Here is a 20,134-nt window from a genome sequence, read left to right as displayed (position 1 = left end):
TTTTCTACATGGGGTCGGGTTATCGTGATAACTGTCGCCATCTCTATTGATTCACTCATGCCTGACTGTCGCAGATCTTCTTCCACACAATCCATCCACCTCTTTGATGGACATCCTCACTTCCTCTTACCTTCTTCCTGTCTGTCCCAAAACGTTCTCACCAGATTGTCTTCTGCTTTTCTGCACGTATCCAAACCACCATAATCTGTTCTCTTTGATCTTTTATGCAATTGGAGGTACTTTGGCTTCTGCTCTTATGTCCTCATTTCTTTTCTGTTCCACAGTGTATATCCTACCACCCTTCTTAGGCACTTCATTTCCATCACCTCTAGCTTCTTCACCTGCACTACCTTTACTGCCCAGGTTTCTGTACCATACAGTAGTACTGTTTGCATCACTGTCTTGTACACCTTACATTTCAACTTCTGAACTGATATTCTTCTGTCATAGACTACACCTCACACTTTGTGCCAATTGGCTGCAGCCCCTCTGATTCTAGCTTTGACCTCTTCATTTAGACTGCTCTTCTCCTCAACCACCTCTCCCAGATACTCAAAGCTGTTTACCTGTTCCACTATCTTCCCTTCTATCTCAATTCTCAGCTTCTTCTGATTTCCCCAATTTGCTGACATTATCACTGTCTTATCTGTGCTTAGTTTCATCCCATGTGCCTTCAGTTTTGCATTCCACTCTCCTATCCTTTGCTGAAGTTCTTCTTCAGAGTCTGCCTGGAATGTCATGTTGTCTGCATACAGCAACATTGTTGATCCCTGCCGTCCAACCTGTTTGCTAATGTAGTATATCACCAGTATTAGCAGTGGGCTCAGAGCTGAACTCTGGTGTACAACCACTCCCACTGGAACCCCCTGAGTGTGGCCAAGCACTGTATGTACTTCAGTCAGTGGGTCCTTGTATATAGCCCGCACTAATTCTACCAATGTTTCTGAGACTTCAAACTGCTGCAGTACTGCCCAAATCAGCTTTCTTGGGACCTTGTCATATGCTTTCTCCAAATCCGTGAGTTTCCAGTTGGATTTTCTCCTCATCTCTAGCTTCTTCTCAAGCATCTGCCTCACTGCAAACATCGGGTCAGTTATGCTGCATCCTAATCTGAATCTGAACTGCTCATCACCCATCTTACATTCCACTACTCTGCGTATTCATTGATCAATCACCCTCTGCAGAACTTTCATGCAATGTGACAGGAGTTTAATGCCTCTGTACTGCCGAGAGTTGTAAATGTCCCCTTTGTTCTTGTACACTGGCATGTGTATGCTTATTCTCCAGTCATTTGGGATATGCTTTTCTCTCCACACTGCTGTGAGTACCCTCAGGAGCCATTTCTCCCCTATCTCACCAAGTATCTTTGTCATATCTGCTGTAACCTCATATGAGCCTGCTGCTTTCTCTGACTTCATTTTCCTTAGTGCTGTTCTTACTTCTTCTAGGCTGGGCACCTCTTCTCTAATCGTAGGCTGTTTCTGGGGCAGTACAGCTTCTGTGGGGTTTTCATCATCCAGAAGCTGCTGGAAATACTCCTTCCATCTGCATTTGATGTCCTGTGGACTGGTGAGTAAGTTGTTGCTGGCATCTTTTATGAAGGGTTTCTGACTATCTTCTTTTTCTTTCTGTCTTTGCTTTGCAACCTGACATAGCTTCTTTGTGTCACTTACTGAGTCATTTTCCAGAAGCTGGTAGAGTGCCTCTAATGGCCTTTTCTTTGTTATCGCAACTTCTTTACTAGCATCTTTGTTAGCCACCCAGTAGTCCTTCCTAGCCTGGTCGGCCTTTTCTACTCCGACTTCGTCCTTCACTACTCCTTTTTTTTCTTTTGATAGCTTCCTGGACCAGCTTTCCTAATATGCCTTATTTCAATACTTGGCTCAGCCACAAACCATTTCTGTAGTTCTAACACACGCTGTTTTTAGGTGCTGCCATTCTTGTTCAACTCCACCTATTTCCTTTTCTTCTTGGGGTGCTAGAGCCCTGAGTAATTCCTTGAACTGTTGTACTTTCTCTCCAGTCAACTTCCAGGTCCACAGCCTGGTCTCTGTTGACCTTAGAGCCTTCTCTGACTACTGGTTGCAGATGGCAACTAGTGGTTTATGCGGTGGGCCAACTGTTTCCCTGGGGATAACTTTGCAATCATTGATTCTACCCCAGTGCCTCTTACTTATTAGGAATTCTACCCGAGTTGCACGTTGGCTACTCTTGTACGTGATCTTGTGACTCTCTCTCTTTCTGAACCACGTGTTGGCTACTATCAAGTCATTTGCCAGACAGAAGTCTAGGATGGCCTCTCCTTCTTTATTCCTGTTGCCCCACCCATGTGGACTTGGGCAGTCCTCATATCCTGTTCTGTCTGTCCCAATATGTGCATTCAAGTCACCCATTATTAACACCAATTCATCTTGTCCTGCTTTATCTAGTAGGTCCTGCAACTGCTGTCTGAATGCACTCTTTTCCTCACTATCACAACCCTGCTGTGGGGCATAGGCTGAGATTATGAATGCTTCCCTGTCATTACACTGGAGTCTAATTACCATGAGTCTGTCATTAATTCTGATGATATCCCTCCATGCCTTCTGAATCCTCTATCTGACCACAATTCCTACACCATTTCTAGCCTGTCCCCCTCCTAAGTAGTAGAGTCTGGACCCAAAGCCAAGTGGCTTTGCTGCACTGCCCTTCATACATAGGATGTCCAACCTCCCAACCACTTCCATATCATCATGTCATCGAATTCCAAGCTGTATCCTGTCAGTGAACCTACATTAAGCATAACAATTCTCAGTGCATGTTTGGCAAGTTGGTTGGTTTTTACTTCCAGCTTTTGCTCACCAGAGCTAGAGTTATCCCAGGTAACCCAGGCTGCACAACTAGACACCAACCAGCAGCTTATTGGATACACACTGGCCCATAGGGGCACATACACCCCTCCCACCATTAGCATGGGTCCCTGGCATAGGTCAGAGTAGATTAAACATGGCTAGCCCTGCCATGGCATGAAGTCTGTGATCCATGTTTTCCTATCTTGAGGATACTGTACACCACAGTAGATGCCCAGATGACCAAAATGGTCGGTCTGTACAACTCTTCCCCCTATAGGGCATCATATAGAGTTTGCGCTGCTGCCCTCAGCTCCATTCATTGGTGAGTTTTAGATGGAAACATTCAGCAAGTTTTTTTTGGAGATGGGAGGATCCCCACAGAGACACAGGGAGAACATGCACACTCCTAACAGGCATTGATTGGAGGTCGGCATCGAACCTTGTACCCTGTGCATAGGAGATGAAGTCCTTAACCATTATGCCAACTGATCTCCACATGACATACATTGTGCCAAATAAATCACTCCTACAGTGCTACACACAAACCGACTATTCCCACTCAACACCCTAGAATAAGAGGCAACTGAGAAATGAGTTCCTCATAAATAAAGTGACATTGCAGACATGCCCCAACTTAGACATTCAAGCCTTACCATCATCTATATTACTATTCCCTTAGATTATATTTTTCTAGTTCCTTCCTCTCTTGTATAGAAACTTAAGATGGCCCCCAAATTTACCAGCTAACCCAAAACTTCCCAAAACACCACCCCAATTCTTACTAATGATGTCCTTTAACCAGACAATCATATCACCATATGCCAAACTCATCACCAAACTCAAATCGGATCTACTTTCCTTTCTACTGTTTCCAACCTCCTGGCAACCCTCACTCAAAATGGGTCTAAGTTGCCCTTGCCTTTCCTTCGCCAACTTCATCAACCAATTCAGCTGGATATGCCCTATCTAAAAACATCTTTCAACTTCCACAGTCAATTCCACATCATCAGAGACCATTCTAGCCAATGACAGAAATTGTCCTTTAACCAAGTTATGTTTTTGCAAGAGGGGGTGGGCACTATTAAAATGCAAATAACTACTGCACCACGTCTCTTTCCTGTAAATATTAGACAGGGCAATTCCTTTAGATACATCCTTAAAATAAGGCAAAATCTACAAAATGTATCTTACTATTATCAAAGTTCATAGTAATTTTTTTAAAAATGTACTTGTTTATATAATATCCAGAAAAAATGCTGAGGTTAGGCTCCAGTGTCCAAATCAAAGTAAAAAGCAGTCTTCAGTCTTCAATAAAGGTAAAAAAAAAAAAAAAAGCAGACTTGAATCGAAGAATAAAAGTATAAGAAGTCTTCTTTATTGTCACACAAGCGCTTTCACATATTGCTTCCTCAGGTGTATACTAACAAAGGTAAACCACACCTATATATACTTAACTAAAATAATCATGTGACTCAGTAACCCATTTACCATTAAAGCTGTATTCTCTCTTATAGCTCAGAAAGCATTGCTTAAAGCTAAGTGTGTATGGGGCATGCATTAAGCCTATCTTAAGAAAAAGGGGGCTACGTAGGTAAATAGATGGCTATGGGTTTATGTTTTTAATATATGAATATATTTTTATGCAATGTTTGCTATGAAATATCTATATTTATATGTTTTTAAGAATTTTATTAAAACGATGCATTAAAATTGATGTATTTTTTAGAAGTTCTATATATTTTTAGAAGCTCTACATTATGAATATGAAGATAGAATGTTTTCTAGATATATATTATGTATTTTAGATTTATTGTATTTTATTAAATAGTCACACCTTTGTTGTGTCATACACAATTAGCTTTAAGCAATGCTTTCTGAGCTATAAGAGAGAATACAGCTTTAATGGTAAATGGGTTACTGAGTCACATGATTATTTTAGTTAAGTATATATAGGTGTGGTTTACCTTTGTTAGTATACACCTGAGGAAGCAATATGTGAAAGCGCTTGTGTGACAATAAAGAAGACTTCTTATACTTTTATTCTTCGATTCAAGTCTGCTTTTTTTTTTTTTTTTTTTCCTTTATTGAAGACTGAAGACTGCTTTTTACTTTGATTTGGACACTGGAGCCTAACCTCAGCATTTTTTCTGGATTTTTGTTTGCCTTCACTGTGTTTGCAGAGGTATTCTGGTTGCTATTGGGCATTTTCTGCATAGTACTGTTTATATAATATGTTTATATAATTAAAAATATTTTAATCTAGCGATAGATACATTCCAAATAATCATTAAATCAAGCAGAAATCTAAAATAAGGAACTACATTTTCATAAAATCAACATTTGAACACATAATTTCCCAAAAACCATAAAACAACTTTCATGAAAATGGGTGCTACTGCTGTACCCATAGCCACACTGTTTATCTGCTTGTAATAATCACCTCAGAATAGACAATGTTATGACACAGAACAATCTCCATTGGACTATGTAAAAATTGGACCTTAGTCTTCTCTGTTGGTGTTCTGGTATATAAAGCCTCATGGAACCAATCTAAACCTTGCTCATTAAGTACAACTAAAATAAGTCCTTGAAATCTATAGTTAATAAAACAACACTTTCCTCAAATTTTTCTTCACAAGCTCACTCAAGCAATGCCAAGAATTGTTTAACACATACTTTTTATCATCAAATAATGTTTTAAGAGACTTATCAATGAATTTATCCAGTGGTTCCATTCCTGATCCTCCAAGATACCACAACAGGCCTCAACAGAGGGTCAAGGAAATCTCTGTGTACTTTGGGGATACCAAATATTGTGGAGACAATGGTCTTCTTAACCTCCAGGTAATGCATTACTGATTCCAAAATGTCTCCATTAATATAAAAATCATACAATATGCTATCAATTTTACTATAAGCCAAACTGATTTCATTTTGAAAGCTTAATTCAAAATATGAATCATTGTTTTTATACAGATACAGCCTAGTGGAATAATCAAAATTATTCATTAAAACTACCCCACTCCCTTTATCAGGCTTCATAATTCTAAGGTCTCTCTTCCAATGTTTGTTTCTGCTTACATGTTAAATTATATCTTTTGTGTCTAATTTGCTCATATTTTAATTCACTAATCTCTGTTTCACACATTCTTTCAAATGCCATAACGGGGGAGGGGCCAAAGAGGGATTTTTGAAGAAAAGTTTCAGATTCAACTTCCTTGTGAACAACTTTAGTTCAGGCAAAGTATTAACTAAATCAAAGAATGTTTTAGGAAAAAGGCAAGCCCCTTCCTGGAGATAGCAATATGTTACTGAGCAATCACCACATTGCTATAATTAAAAATCTTAAACCCATTTTGTTTAAAATGATACCCTGCGTAAACATGCAATTTAAATAATTCGATCTGAGCCTTTCTTGCCTTGCCTTCCCCTTTCCTTTCCACTTGCCCTTCTGTGGGAGGTGATGATAACCCTGTTAGTAATTCTCTTAATACCACCACCTCCACAATATCCTGTCCACTTTCCCTCATATTCTGCAATCGGGGAGACCTTCTCGGCAGCCGTGGATACTCTTGCAGTGCTACCGAGAGAGGCAAGTCCAAAAAATTCACATTATTGTCATTATTCACACCCCACAATCTTTCATTATTACCTTGCAAAGCACTGTGTTCATTACTAACACCAAGAGAAGTCCCCATACAGTTGTCAAACCCTTTTCTCTCTCAACAACAACACCCCCATCCTGTTGTTTCCCTTAACATTAGGAGTAGGATAAACCCTTTCATTTTGGTAAGCTAATTTGTCATGTAAAAGTTTTTTCTCCTTTCTTTTAACAGTATGACAAAGTATAGAATAACATAAGAAGACACTTTTTCCCATTTTAACTTTACTACAAAACAACCATAAACAAAAGCTAGCAGTGCAATGGGAACAGCAGTTATCACAGTACACTCCCAGCTGTAATGGCAGGAGTTTCTCTGAACTTCATACTGCAGACCTACCAAAGGAGATACAATACAATTAGAACATAAGTTATGCATTGCTCAGCAGAATATGTATCATCAGAAAATGTATTAAAAGGTGACCCAGAGTAAACGATAGCTGGAAAGGAATATCAGTACCAGATTGGACACAGTATAGTTACAAAATCCACATTTTTAATATCTACTACTTTCTGAGTAATGCTGTGTTTCCCCTCAAAACATGATAGGAGCAGGCTGGACTAGAGTAGTTAATGGAAGGTAGGATATCGAGACAGAGAAAGAAAATAAGAAGGAGCCCTCTGGGTAGGATTAGCGGATACAGAGAAAAAAGGACGAGCCCACCAACAGACACTGGACAGGTGAAACAGCGATGATCGAACACAATGTTTATTAAAAACACATCAGGTTGAGCGCTTTCATCAAATAGTAATTTAGAGTTCATCAGAACCTCATCTGTTAAACACAGATTGTTTAAATAATATTCAAATAATTAATGAAAATAATGCCTTGTATAGGCATATTAGGGACAGTGAAGGTTGTAGTACATTTAAGTTTGCCTTATTAGAGGTAGTTAATATATCCAGTAGAGGTGGTAATATTAAGGCAATTTTGGGTGATAAGGAGGTTAGGTGGCAGATTTTGTTGAATGCCACTATACCTCCAGGCATTAATGAGTATATTTCGATAAAACCTGTGTTGCAAGCTCGATTGTGATGTATTTAGTAATATGATGGATATATATATATATATATATATATATATATATATATATATATATATATATATATATATTATATTTTTATTTATATATAGCTTTTTAATACTTTAGGTGTTTATTGCATTTCCCTTAATACACAAGGCGTTGAACAGTTTTTAATCCAGAATATTGGTTTAGTAACTTGTTTTTATGAATGTGTATGTTTTTTACAATAATTGTTTATTTTTATTGTTTAGTTGATAGGTAGGATCAATACTTGTATTTTGAAACTATGTAGCTTCAGGAACTTTTAATTAGTTAAGAAGATGTTTAACAGTGATTGGTGGTTTAATTATTTGAATATTATTTAAACAATCTGTGTTTAACAGATGAGGTTCTGATGAAGTCTAAATTACTATTAGATGAAAGTGCTCAACCTGATGTATTTTTAATAAACATTGTGTTCGATCATCACTGTTTTACCTGTCCAGTGTCTGTTGGTGGACTAGTCCTTTTTTCTGTGGATGAGCTGATTTGAGTTCCTTGTAGGAATTATTTAGAATTAGGTGATAGGTGGTTTCCAACTGTGACCAATCATAGGGACAGCACTCCTTCATGTGTTGGTTTCTGTCCTCGCATAGGAATTTAAAACTGGAACAAACTTGCTGCAGATAATAACAAGATGTGGGTTAGTTTCTCTATGGGAGTGAAATCTTGGCAAGGGAAATGAAGCAGCTTGAGGTGCTGTCTGAGAGGCAGTGCTGTGCTTCAAACTCTGTGAGCATGTTGTGATTAACCTAGGCAAAGATTTCAGGGGCAATATATGTATACAGAGAGGTCAAGCCTAATAACCCAGAGCAGATGAAGCATTTGGGGACTATATTACAGAAGGCTTGAAGGAGCAACTACCTGTTAAAAATTCTAAGGGAAGTAACTGTGATTTCCAGACTAGATGAATGTTAGGGAATATATGCTAACCTTGATGTTCCAGTACCTTCAAGTATTACTCCAAAGAACAGTAATTGTGGAGTAAGTACATATAAGTAATAGTGGAGGTGAGTGCATCCCTCACATTGGAGGATGCAGAAGGGCTTTGTTCTATTGCTAAAATGTTTTAATAATGTAAAACTGCTTTTTAAACTTCAGGTCAATTTTGAAACAGCTACAGCACGGGCAAACAAACTGTTAGGGCACAGTATCCCAGGAGACGAAGATAATGATGACCCTACATCAGGCCTTCTTATAACACAGTTAGGATGATGACCCTACATCAGGCCTTCTTATAACACAGTTAGGATGATGACCCTACATCAGGCCTTCTTATAACACAGTTAGGATGATGACCCTACATCAGGCCTTCTTATAACACAGGATGATGACCCTACATCAGGCCTTCTTATAACACAGTTAGGATGATGACCCTACATCAGGCCTTCTTATAACACAGTTAGGATGATGACCCTACATCAGGCCTTCTTATAACACAGTTAGGATGATGACCCTACATCAGGCCTTCTTATAACACAGTTAGGATAATGACCCTACATCAGGCCTTCTTATAACACAGTTAGAATGATGACCCTACATCAGGCATTCTTATAACACAGTTAGGATGATGACCCTACATCAGGCCTTCTTATAACACAGTTAGGAGTACTTTGTACAATCCTGGAGGCCATACTTGATGAAAGAGGTCATGCTGTCCCACAGCTTAGAAAGAAAGGCCAGGAGACTAAGGGAATATCATATGAACAGGGGCTTCAGGAACCGGATCTCTTTTCACTTCTTAAAAGAAGAGACAGTGAGATATAAGTTGTGTATTCAAGGTAATAAAAGGAAAGTGCGATGGGAGAAGAATGGCATGTTGGGTAGCTGATTGCATAACTACCAGATTAAGGGAATTTACATCATCCAGGAAATAAGAAAGGAATTCTTCTGATAGGAAAGTTAAATAAATTGTGAAAATGTATAATAAAGTCTATGACAGGACATTTTCAAAAGCTTGGGATATCAGGAGTTACAGGAGGAGTAAGGGAACTCATCTGCTCCGCATTCATTGCAACAACTGGACACACCAGTCTGAGTGACAGCCTCTACCTGTTAGTAATTTATAATATAATATGATATTATGAGATGTGAGAGGACATAATAGGAATTTATTGAGCTAATATTCAGGTCTGGTTGTAGTAAAAGTACTCACATTGGGGTCAATGACCAGGTAGGTATTGATTCCATTCTCCTTCAGGAAGGGGTCTCTCAGGCCACCATTTCCTTCCTCCACTTCATAGGCATTGTCCAGATGAGAGAGTGTTGCTTCGGTGATGTGGACTCTCCTAAAAAGTGGTTGACAGTGAGAAAGACAGTGTTTATGAGGCAGTATACATTTGTTTTATACACTACAAAGTCTTTACTTGAGCTGTACTTCTGCTGCATAAATCATCTCTTGTTTTCTTTCTGTGTGTTGTGCTAAGTAGGTAGAAAGAAGCATGGTGGATACAGTGAGTAAAAACACAAGCAGCCAGCATTGAGACATAGAACGATAAAGCCCTGACTATGACACAGGTCACTCAGGTTTGATTAGTTGCTCGGACATCTGACGAACTGGCAAGAGGGAGAATGGACATGTACTCGGACACATCTCAGGGTTGGCCTCTGGTAGATACTGAGGAAGAGATGGGGTTAGTGAGGCAGAGCACTGGCTGAGTCACCACAGTGGTGGAAATAAAATGCCAGCATGCACATTACATGCCCATCCATGAATAGTATGAGTGTCTGAGGAGAAAGGAACATCAGACACAGTAAACAGTCTCAAAAACATCAGTGTGACCCTAAGCCAGGGTGCTTCAGTCTCCTCAGTGGCCCTGAACATAGTCATTGTAAGTCCTGGGAAGGATGTTGGGTCCAGTAGACTTGGTGAATGATGAGATACTACTAGGAGTAGGTGATGGTCAACTGTGAGGAAGGACACAAAATGAAAAGTGCTACCAACAGTCTCTGATCAGCATTATAGACCTTGAAAGGGAGTTGTGTTAGATATGGACTGACAGTGACAGTTAGGACAGGCTGCTCCCTGGCTCAAAGAATTCTGAGAGCAATGTCACATTGCAATAGTGTAACAAAACAAGTTTTGTTTCCTTTGAAAAGCCTATGTTTTAAAAGGGAGATGTTGGGTCTTCCCTGTTTCTGTGATTATCATTATATACAATATAATTAAAAAGCTATATTAGAAATGTTGCAGTTTTTCTTATTTTAATTTTGCATTTCCTGCAAAAATGGCTTTGGGTTAGCTATCTACATTGGCACAGAGGTATGAAGCTCTGAATGTGACCCAGGTGACCCAGGTTCAATTACTGGCTTAGGCACCTGATGTAGCTGGTGAGGGAAGAGAAAAGAATGATGAGGCTGTGCTCTAGAAGGTGGAGGTTCAGAGGATGTCATGCAGGTGTAAGCATGTCATTCTTTGTAGCGATGGTGGAAGTCAGATCTCCTGATGGTCACTGGGCTTGGCAAGCTTGGTGGCCTGGGAGAATTAGACAGAGACAGAATATTCTCAAGCCTATGCTCATTGCTTGCCTAGATTCATAGATTAGTACTAGGCTTACTGCCCTTGTTTGACAATTTAAGCCTAGCCAAATACCCCATGTAAGAACCAACCCTGCACCGTGTGTCTGTAAGGTAAACACCTTAACTAATCTCCCACCCTAGCATTCAAATTTCATACCAATACACAAGGAATAAAGCAAGGGCTAACCACCAAGTTGCCAGTTACTGAGAACTGCAGTGTAGCTCTCAAGTTTGCTTTTCCCCTTCCTACTGCAAACCAGCGCATCAATACAAGTGTGTAATGGTGACCCTGGCCAAACTACTGCTGATATGAGGGGTAGGGAGGACAGCACAATACAAGTAGAACTGACTGCCATTTATAACGGTGTTGCTATTTTAGTGTATTAGAAAGTTTTTAACAATAATTTATTTATTTGATTAATATGTATTGGGTATGGACACTATATATATATATATACAGAGAGAGAGAGAGAGAGAGAGAGTCTATTTAGCATTTTATTAAGGAGTAAATGTGATTTGCCAATAGTGTCACATAATTTAACTAGTTGTTTTATAGATTAGGTCTATGGTTAGTTCTGTAACAATTCTGATGAAGTCCCAAATTAATGGAAGGAATAAAAGTGCCTAACCTGTGGCATGATTAAATTTGTTATAGTATTAATTTGTGCTCATGGTGCTGTTTATTTACTTATTTATTTTATAAAAGCTGAGGAGTAACATAGCATGGGACATTGGTTATACTTGGTCACCATTTCACAGAGAAACATAAAGAAAACACATGCTCAATTTGGAACTGAAGTTGTAAAAGAGACTTTGAAAAGAAATTCAACCAAAATTGCCAAGAAATTATGGAATTTAACAAGGTCTATGCTAGCAGAATATTATAGACTGGGGATGGTACTGTCATATTGCACAGAAAACGGAGAAAGAAAAAAAATGTTCATACCCTAGTAGGATAAATGTAGAGGGTAAAAGAGGTGTTGTAAAATATTGGTGACTACTGAAAACATTTATTTTTTCTGTAGATAAGATGATCATTTGATAAGTAATTGTGATAAAAGGAAATGTTACACTTGTGTGAAAACAGGTCATGATACAAAAAAAAGTATAAATTGAACTGTTATAAATTTAACAAAATTGGGCATTTATGGGTGGATTGTAATCTAAAAAAAACAGATGACGAAGAAGAAAACAAATGTGAGGATAGTATATGAAGAGAAGAAGCAGTCCCAATAAAAGATAAGAGGAAGTAGGGAAGCAAGATCAGGGTAACAATAAAGATGAGGATAAAGAGAAAAATGAATAAGAAGATCGTTGGAAAATGGTGAAAGGTACAAAGAATTCTACTGGCAAAAGAGTACGAGACGGAAAAAGAAAGTTTAAAGCGATAAGTGCAAAGTAGAAAAAGAAAGGAAATGGATACTGCAAATGAGATACATTCTTCAAATTTACAAACTTTCTGCTAAGCTACAATACAGACATAATGACAACCTTAGCGTGCTTTTACTAAATGTAAATAGTATCAAATATAAGTTGAAGAAGAGGCATGCTAAACTGATGCAGTTAGTGTGATGCTGACATAATAATGTTGGAAAATGTAAGATTTTTGACAAAAGAAGACAGATTACAAGCAATGAAACTCTGGGAAGGAGTTACAATATGGAACCTAGGAAAGGAACTATGTTCAGCTGTAATTGCACTTTGTAGGAAGTCAGTGAAAATATTGATTATAACATTGGCAATGATGAGAAGGTTAACTATTGTAGATCTCGGATGACATACTCAGGTACATAGATTACAGCACTGTATGCTTACATTACTAGTAAAGAAAAGAACATTTTACTTCATAAATTTTGGATTATGTAGCAATTAATATGAATATAATCTTAATGAGAGATTTTAATTGTGATTTGAGAGGAAGAAGAAAGAAGTGAGAAAATGTTAAAAAATGTTTGAAGTTATAAAATGCATTAATCTAAATACTTGGCATAAGAATTCATGGGCATACATTTGAAGGATGTCTAAGAAGGAAATAAAGTATTTTATTGTATCACAAGTTTTAAATATAACTAAGGGGAACACTTGTAACAGGCGTGTCAGATCACTCAGCCATAGAAATACACAAAATAAGCATTATATTAGATTGGGAAATAGAATAAAAAGAATACATAAAAAACTAAGGGATGTAAATGGAAACAATAAGCAAGTGTTCATGGAAAGTGTTTTATAAAAACTGGTCCGAGTGGTGGCTAGCTTTGAAAGAAAAATATATATTTCTTTAGAATGGCAGTCAGATGTAAGAAAAGCAGAACAAATACATTATAAAACAATGTGTATGGATGCTTTAAAGGATATGGAAAGGAACAATAGAAAATAGTATTTGATAGAATAGAGAATGTATACAAAAATCATAAGAAAAATAAAGAATTATTACTTAAGCAAAGATATTACTTGCAAGGTGAAAAATAAGAGGTTATGTGCAATACAGGGTGAACAATGTGCCATCATTTTTGAAGCAAAAATGTTTGAACAAGAACCATCAAGTGAGACAGAGGAGGAGAGTTTGAATGGTTCCACGATTCTTAATATTGATTTTAATTTAGATTATAACAAAGAACCATTATGTAATAAACCCTCAATTGTTAATGATCATGAAGGCTTCAAGATATTTAATTACAGTTACATGACTATTGAGGAGAGATATTTTAAGCTTTTCATGAAAGGTTTCATATTTGTTCCTAATTTTAAAATATATATAGCTGATATTTTATTAGATTTGAAGTTATTTGTAAGAAGGTTAAACTTGGGGTTATTGTTTCAAGACACTAATAGTACTTCTACAATAAGTAGTCAGTTTACAAGAACCAGTACTTTTAACCCTCCTCTTTGCCCTACATTGCAAACCTTTGAGAACCTTTATGAAAAAGATCTGAAAAAGCTAGTTAAACAGCAATATTGTAGGGAGGTTGCAATATGACAAAGGATTAATACAGTTCAATGAATGAATTAGTTAAAAATCATGACATCAGAATTATGAAACCTGATAAAGGGATGGTGTGGTTGTAATGGATGCAATAGATTACTTGATCAAGATGTTCAGTGTATATGAGAGTATTCAAAATTAAGTTAATGTGGCTTATTATAAAAAAGATGCATTTTTGAAAGACCTTTTTGACCAAGGTATGACTGAACATAAGTTGTTTAAGCTGTTTCAAGTAAGCCATCCATTGACACCTAAAGTATCTAATATCCTCAAGATTCATAAAAATGTTGAAAATCCACTTTTATGACCAATAATTTCTGTGGCTGGATCAAAGATCCATCCCTTGGCTGTATGTATTTATAGGGTTTTATAACATTATTTAATGATCATCCCTATATTTTAAAAGACTCCTGGAATTTTTTCAGGAAGATTAAATAATAGTTTTTTAATGAAAATTGGATTTTGGTACCTATTGATGTAGTTGACATTTTTTTCCTGCATCCCTCACAATACAGGCATTAGATGAATTATGGAAGCATGTGGTAGTAATTATTCCCTAAATAACAAGGAAATCAGTGTTTTAGTGGAATGTATTGATTTTATTTTACATAATAGTTCTATTTTGAAGGAGAATAGTATAACTAGCTGACAGGTGTTGTTGTGGGGGGCATCTTGTGCCCCCACTTTATGCTAATATTGGTATATGGTAGTGGAAACAAAACTTTGTATGTAATTCAGAGTATATGTGATGTTGCCATTTTTTAAAGATTTTTGGATGACACATTTTTCATTTGGAAGGAGTCACAGTCACAACTTGTGAATTTTTTAGATTTTTTAAACTTGACAACTGAAGTTTTGAGGTTTACTTATTCATATTCATTAGATGCCATTAATTATTTAAATATTACACTATTTAAGAACATTCCCCGACAATGTTATACTTTCAAAATATATACACATTTACTAAAAATGAGTTGCATTACACTAGTGATCATCTGTTCTCACTAAGGAAAGGCCTTGTTAAGGGTCAAATGGTACAATGATTTCTGAGGATGACCAATTTATGATAAAGACTGAAAAATTAATGCAGATGTTCATCCATAGGGTTATCCTATTAGTTTGTTAAATCAGATCAAAGATGAAATATGTATAAATAGAAGAGAAAAGTTTTGTTCTTTACTTGGCATAACCATACAGAATTGTAGGACAATCAGTGGTGTTTCACATAATTATGAGTGGACAATGATTGTAACTTATGATAATAACAACAATGACATTAAGCAAATTATCTGAACTAATTGGAGGCTTATTGAGTATGACAATAACATCAATAATGTTTTAGAATATTATCAGTGTTTTGTATGTAAGAGGCACATGAATTTAAAAGAGAGATTAGAAACATATAATAGTGATGTTTATTTCAATATGTTGCAAACAAATAGCGGCATGAGGAAGTGTGGGGTGTGTCAACAGTGCAGATATATATATCTGAAGGGTCAAGTTTGAAACATAAAACTAATGATCATCAGTTTAAATTAAAATATGGGTGTGAATATAATTCTACTGTGGTGATATATATATATATATATATATATATGTATTGTATTTTGCAAATTTTGCCGTTGTTGTTACACTAGCAAGACTGAAAAGGCATTGAAAAACTGAATTTATGAGTACTACTATGATATAGGTAACACTACTATTAATAATGCCCTTTTATCCATAGTTTCACCCTAGGCAACATCTTTTCCATTCTCTGGTAGCTCTGCAACAGCAATTCACCAAAATATCATCCCGCAACCGTCCCAACTGGAGGGTTGTAATAACATATCCATCATTGTGTTGAACATTTGCTTCTAATAAAACAAACAAATTCTGCTGAAACAGCTCCTCAGAAGCTTATAGAGCTTCAAACACTGAATAGCCTCTGTGCTATCCACCATCTTGTTTCTCCTTCAGTGCTATTCTCTCAGCCACTATTGTGCTAGAAGTGGAATAAGTACTCTCCCAATTGTTTACAATATTTACATATTATATAATACTTACAATTATATACACATTTTTTTCTTTTTTTAACATTTTCACTTTACTATCTACTTACGTTTTAATATGTTCTAGTCTTTCACTTTATGATTTTCATACTTTATCTCCTCACCACCATTTTTTCCACAGCCAAACTCTTATCTTCTTCAATATTTCTGACAATACCTGTTTTCCATTAAATTGTAACTCATTTAATCTTTCATTCCATATAGTCCATTTGACATCTTTTAATCAATTTTCTTATAATCCTTCTGTCCTTTATTATCATACTACCCACATTCTAATATATTCATATTCATGTCTTTTATACTTTTAATACTTCTCACAATCTTATTTTCACATACATTCCCCCAAAAATCTTTCATCCTTTTATGGTTCATAGATTTAGGTTCATAGATTGGAAGCAAATGTTCAACACAATGATGGATATGTTATTACAACCCTCCAGTTGGGACGGTTGCGGGATGATATTTTGGTGAATTTATACCTCAAGAAAACATGTTCTGTAGCTTCACTTTCACCACAATAATTACATACTCTTTCTTGTATTTTTATATGTCCTATCAGCTTTCACTGGTACCTTTCTTATTGTTAATCTCCACAACAAATCTTTACGTTCATAAAACTTTTTACACCACTCAAATCTCACTTTTATGACTTTTCTTTTTTCCATTTTCTAGGCATTTCAATGGATAAATACAATAAAATGTATTCATTATATTTAAATACCATTCTTTCCTGCTTTTCTCTTTATTACTTACATTCATTGTGTCTTGATACTCTTTGTGTTTCTCTTTATTACTTACATTCATTGTGTCTTGATACTCTTTCATTTCCTCATTCAAATATCATTTCCATCTTTTCGGTGTGCTCCCCCTTTCCGATATTTCCTTATATTTTTATTTCATTAATATACTTAGCAAAGCTCTATGACCTTCTTTTAACCATGTCAACACTGTATATGAATTAAATGATGCTGCATGAACAGCTGGGTTAATTAAACCTAACCCTCCTTCCTCTTCTTTAACATATAAAACCCCTTTTCTCACTGGGTTTAATCTTGATCCCCATACAAATGAGAACACAGTTGACTTTAATAATTTTTCATACTTTGTAGGTACCATAATCACACTCACTAAGTATACATTTTTTTCCTGGTAAATAAAATTAAATATACTTTTTCTTGTCTGCCAACTTATATATCCTCCAGAACAAACATATATTTCTTACTTTTTGTATAATATTCTCCCATTGGTTCAGTCTGTGCAAGTCATTCCCATATTTTGTACTTAATGTAGCTATTACTTCTTCATTAAACTAAACACCTCCTGTTTTATTTATTGTTCCTATACCTTTACTTTTATCCTTATTTATGTACAGACCAATAATCTTTAAATGCTGATTGAGTTGCTTAATCCCTTGTTCCATCCTTTCTTCATTCTTAATCATTAACACTATATCATCTGTATAAGCAAACATCACTGGCAAAAAGCAGTAAAAAGGGACAATGTCTGGAGAAAGTAAACCACTGGAGTGCAACAAGTGAAAATATACAAGCAAAATCACCTCCAAGTAGTCCACAGCAGCTGAATCAAACACTGACTTTAATGACAGAATAAAATGCAGACACGCGCTTTTGCGGTAAGCTTCATCAGATCTAAAATGCATTTCAAATTACATTCTTAAAAATGCAAAAATGGTTACAATTAGCAAATCAGATCAAAGTGCATGTGGTGCTATTAACTACCATAGTAACTTAGTTAATAGTTAATAGTACCAGATGCACTTTGATTTGATTTGCTGTCATTAAAATCAGTGCTTTATTCATCTGCTGTGGACTACTTGGAGGTGATTTTGCTTATATATAAACATCACTGGTAGTTGAATTCCTTCTCTCAACCTATATCCTGCTACTTTTAAGACTCTATTTATCATACTAGCCACTGCCTTCATAACCAACACAAATACAATACTACTTGATGGATATCCCTGCCTGATCGTGATTCTTATATTAATTTCTTTACTTAGTCATCCAATTATCACTATTTTCACTTTATTATTCTCATATAGTGAAACAAATTTTTGTTTTATTTTATCACTTATAATCTTTCAATATATCCCATAAAGTCTCATGCTATATCTTATCAGATGCTTTACTCAGATCACCTGACTTATTAATTTTAATTTCAGCCTTCCTATTTATTATATCATCTACAATTTGTCACAGTCATCGGTAACTTTGATTCCCTTTACCCTTTTTACCAAATATTGCATCTTCAAGTCTTTTTCTTGTTTTGTTTTCTGATCCTTTCTCTATGATTTTCATAAATATCTTATAATCTGTGTTATTTAATACAAAGGTCTCCAGTTTCTTACATTTTCTTTTTCTCCTTTCTTCCATATAAACTTCATTGCGCCAACACATATTTCTTTTCTTCCAATCCTTTTTCTAACCATTCTTTTCATACTTCTACAAAATACTTTTTTTGTCAGTACCTCATATCTTTATACATATAATAATCAGTTCCATCCAGTCCTGTGGATCATTTAATACATCATTCATTTCTTTCATGGATATTTTTCTCTAACATTTCATTATCTTCCTTAGTTAAGCTTTTAACTTTCAACTTTTGTTTTTCTTCTATTTTATTATTTCTGTGTTTTCAATGTATTCTCTTATTATCTCTATTATTGCTTGTTGTAGTTTAACATTTTCTTCTTTCTTATTTCTTATTTCTCTTATTTATTTATTTTTGTTGCTATTTTGTTGAAATATGGCACAACATCTCTTTTTACTTTTTCTTCTTTTTTTTTCTTCATCTCTATTTTCCTCTACCATTTTTTGCTCTTCCTGCTCCTTTTCTGGATCCATTTGTATATGCTGTTCTTGTATTTGTTCTAGCTCTTGCTCATATCTATCGCCATTTCCTCTTTGTCTTCTGTAATTTCTTTACAATCCATCCATAAATGCCCTGTTTGTTCCCATTTCTCCATTTCATTTCACATTTTTTTGCTTCATGACCTACTTTACCACAAATAAAGCATTTTTGCCACAACTGCTGAGTAAATGATCATTTTTACCACAAAAGAACATCTTTGTTTGCCCCCAATATGTCACAGTAAGTCTAATTCCTTCTACATTTATCATACTTTAAATACGTATAATATTTTTGTTTTCCATTTTCAATATAACACCACATTCCCAAACCTCAGTCTATAAACCTCTATTATCATAAATTTTTGTAATGTCCATTACATATTTATATGCAGTCTTTAAAAAATCTTTTAATGCTTCTTTTTTAACTTCAGTTCAAAAATGCATATAAATTCACTTTTTTGTCTTTGTCTCTATTAAATGCTTATATCACATATGAGTTCCGTGGATTGCAATTTTTCTTTACTTCATACTGTTGTAAAAATTTCTCCATGCACTGTCCTGACTCAAAAAGAATGTCACAAAATGTTTCTTTATTAATATGTATAAATGCTCTTAGTTGATAGGCCCAAAGGTAAAATTATATTATTCCAAATGTCAAACCGTCTTCTTCTCTTCTCTCCTTTCTCCTTCTTTGACTGTTTGTACATATAATCTCTTCTTCTCTCTTATTTTTTCCACCTCTTATTTGTGAATTCTATCCACAATTTCCCTCCAAGATATTGTTTTTTTTTTAATTTCTGGTTTGTTTTGTTTTATTAAATCATTTAAATAAACATCCTAAAACCCTCCTGAATGAAGGATTGTAATAATACATCCTGACTGTGACTCTCTTTCTGCTTTGAAAATCTCCTCCTAAGACAAGATTTCAGAATCTTGTAAAGGTTCCACCACCTTTACAGCATTCTTCTGTTTTGTTTCTCCCTTCCCGTACTGCCCCTCCACGTCTTCTGACACCTCTACACCTGCCACCACTTTTTGAAAAGGATTGACATCCTTTGTATTCATAGATACATTTTCCATATCTCTCTCAATTCCATCCATCTCTTCCTTACGCTCTACATTCACTGCTTCTCCAAGCCGCCTCTGTGCCTGGAC

At 35.8% G+C, this 20,134-nt stretch overlaps 1 protein-coding gene across 3 annotated transcripts in view; it reads right to left on the bottom strand.

The window, feature by feature from the left end:
- The window catches only part of LOC122790732 (adenylate cyclase type 2-like), a 1,393,058-nt gene that overhangs the window by 406,251 nt on the left and 966,673 nt on the right, over positions 1 to 20,134 (bottom strand). For all 3 annotated transcript variants that reach the window (XM_044058316.1, XM_044058314.1, XM_044058315.1), the window contains exon 10: positions 9,712 to 9,844. In XM_044058316.1, the coding sequence (XP_043914251.1) occupies positions 9,712 to 9,844 (133 nt within the window). The remainder of the gene's footprint in view (positions 1 to 9,711; positions 9,845 to 20,134) is intronic.

This window comes from Protopterus annectens, chromosome 16.part0 (genome assembly GCF_019279795.1).
Source record: "Protopterus annectens isolate FY-2018-M chromosome 16.part0, PAN1.0, whole genome shotgun sequence".
Taxonomy (NCBI): domain Eukaryota; kingdom Metazoa; phylum Chordata; order Ceratodontiformes; family Protopteridae; genus Protopterus; species Protopterus annectens.
This window is presented reverse-complemented; position numbering and strand designations above follow the sequence as displayed.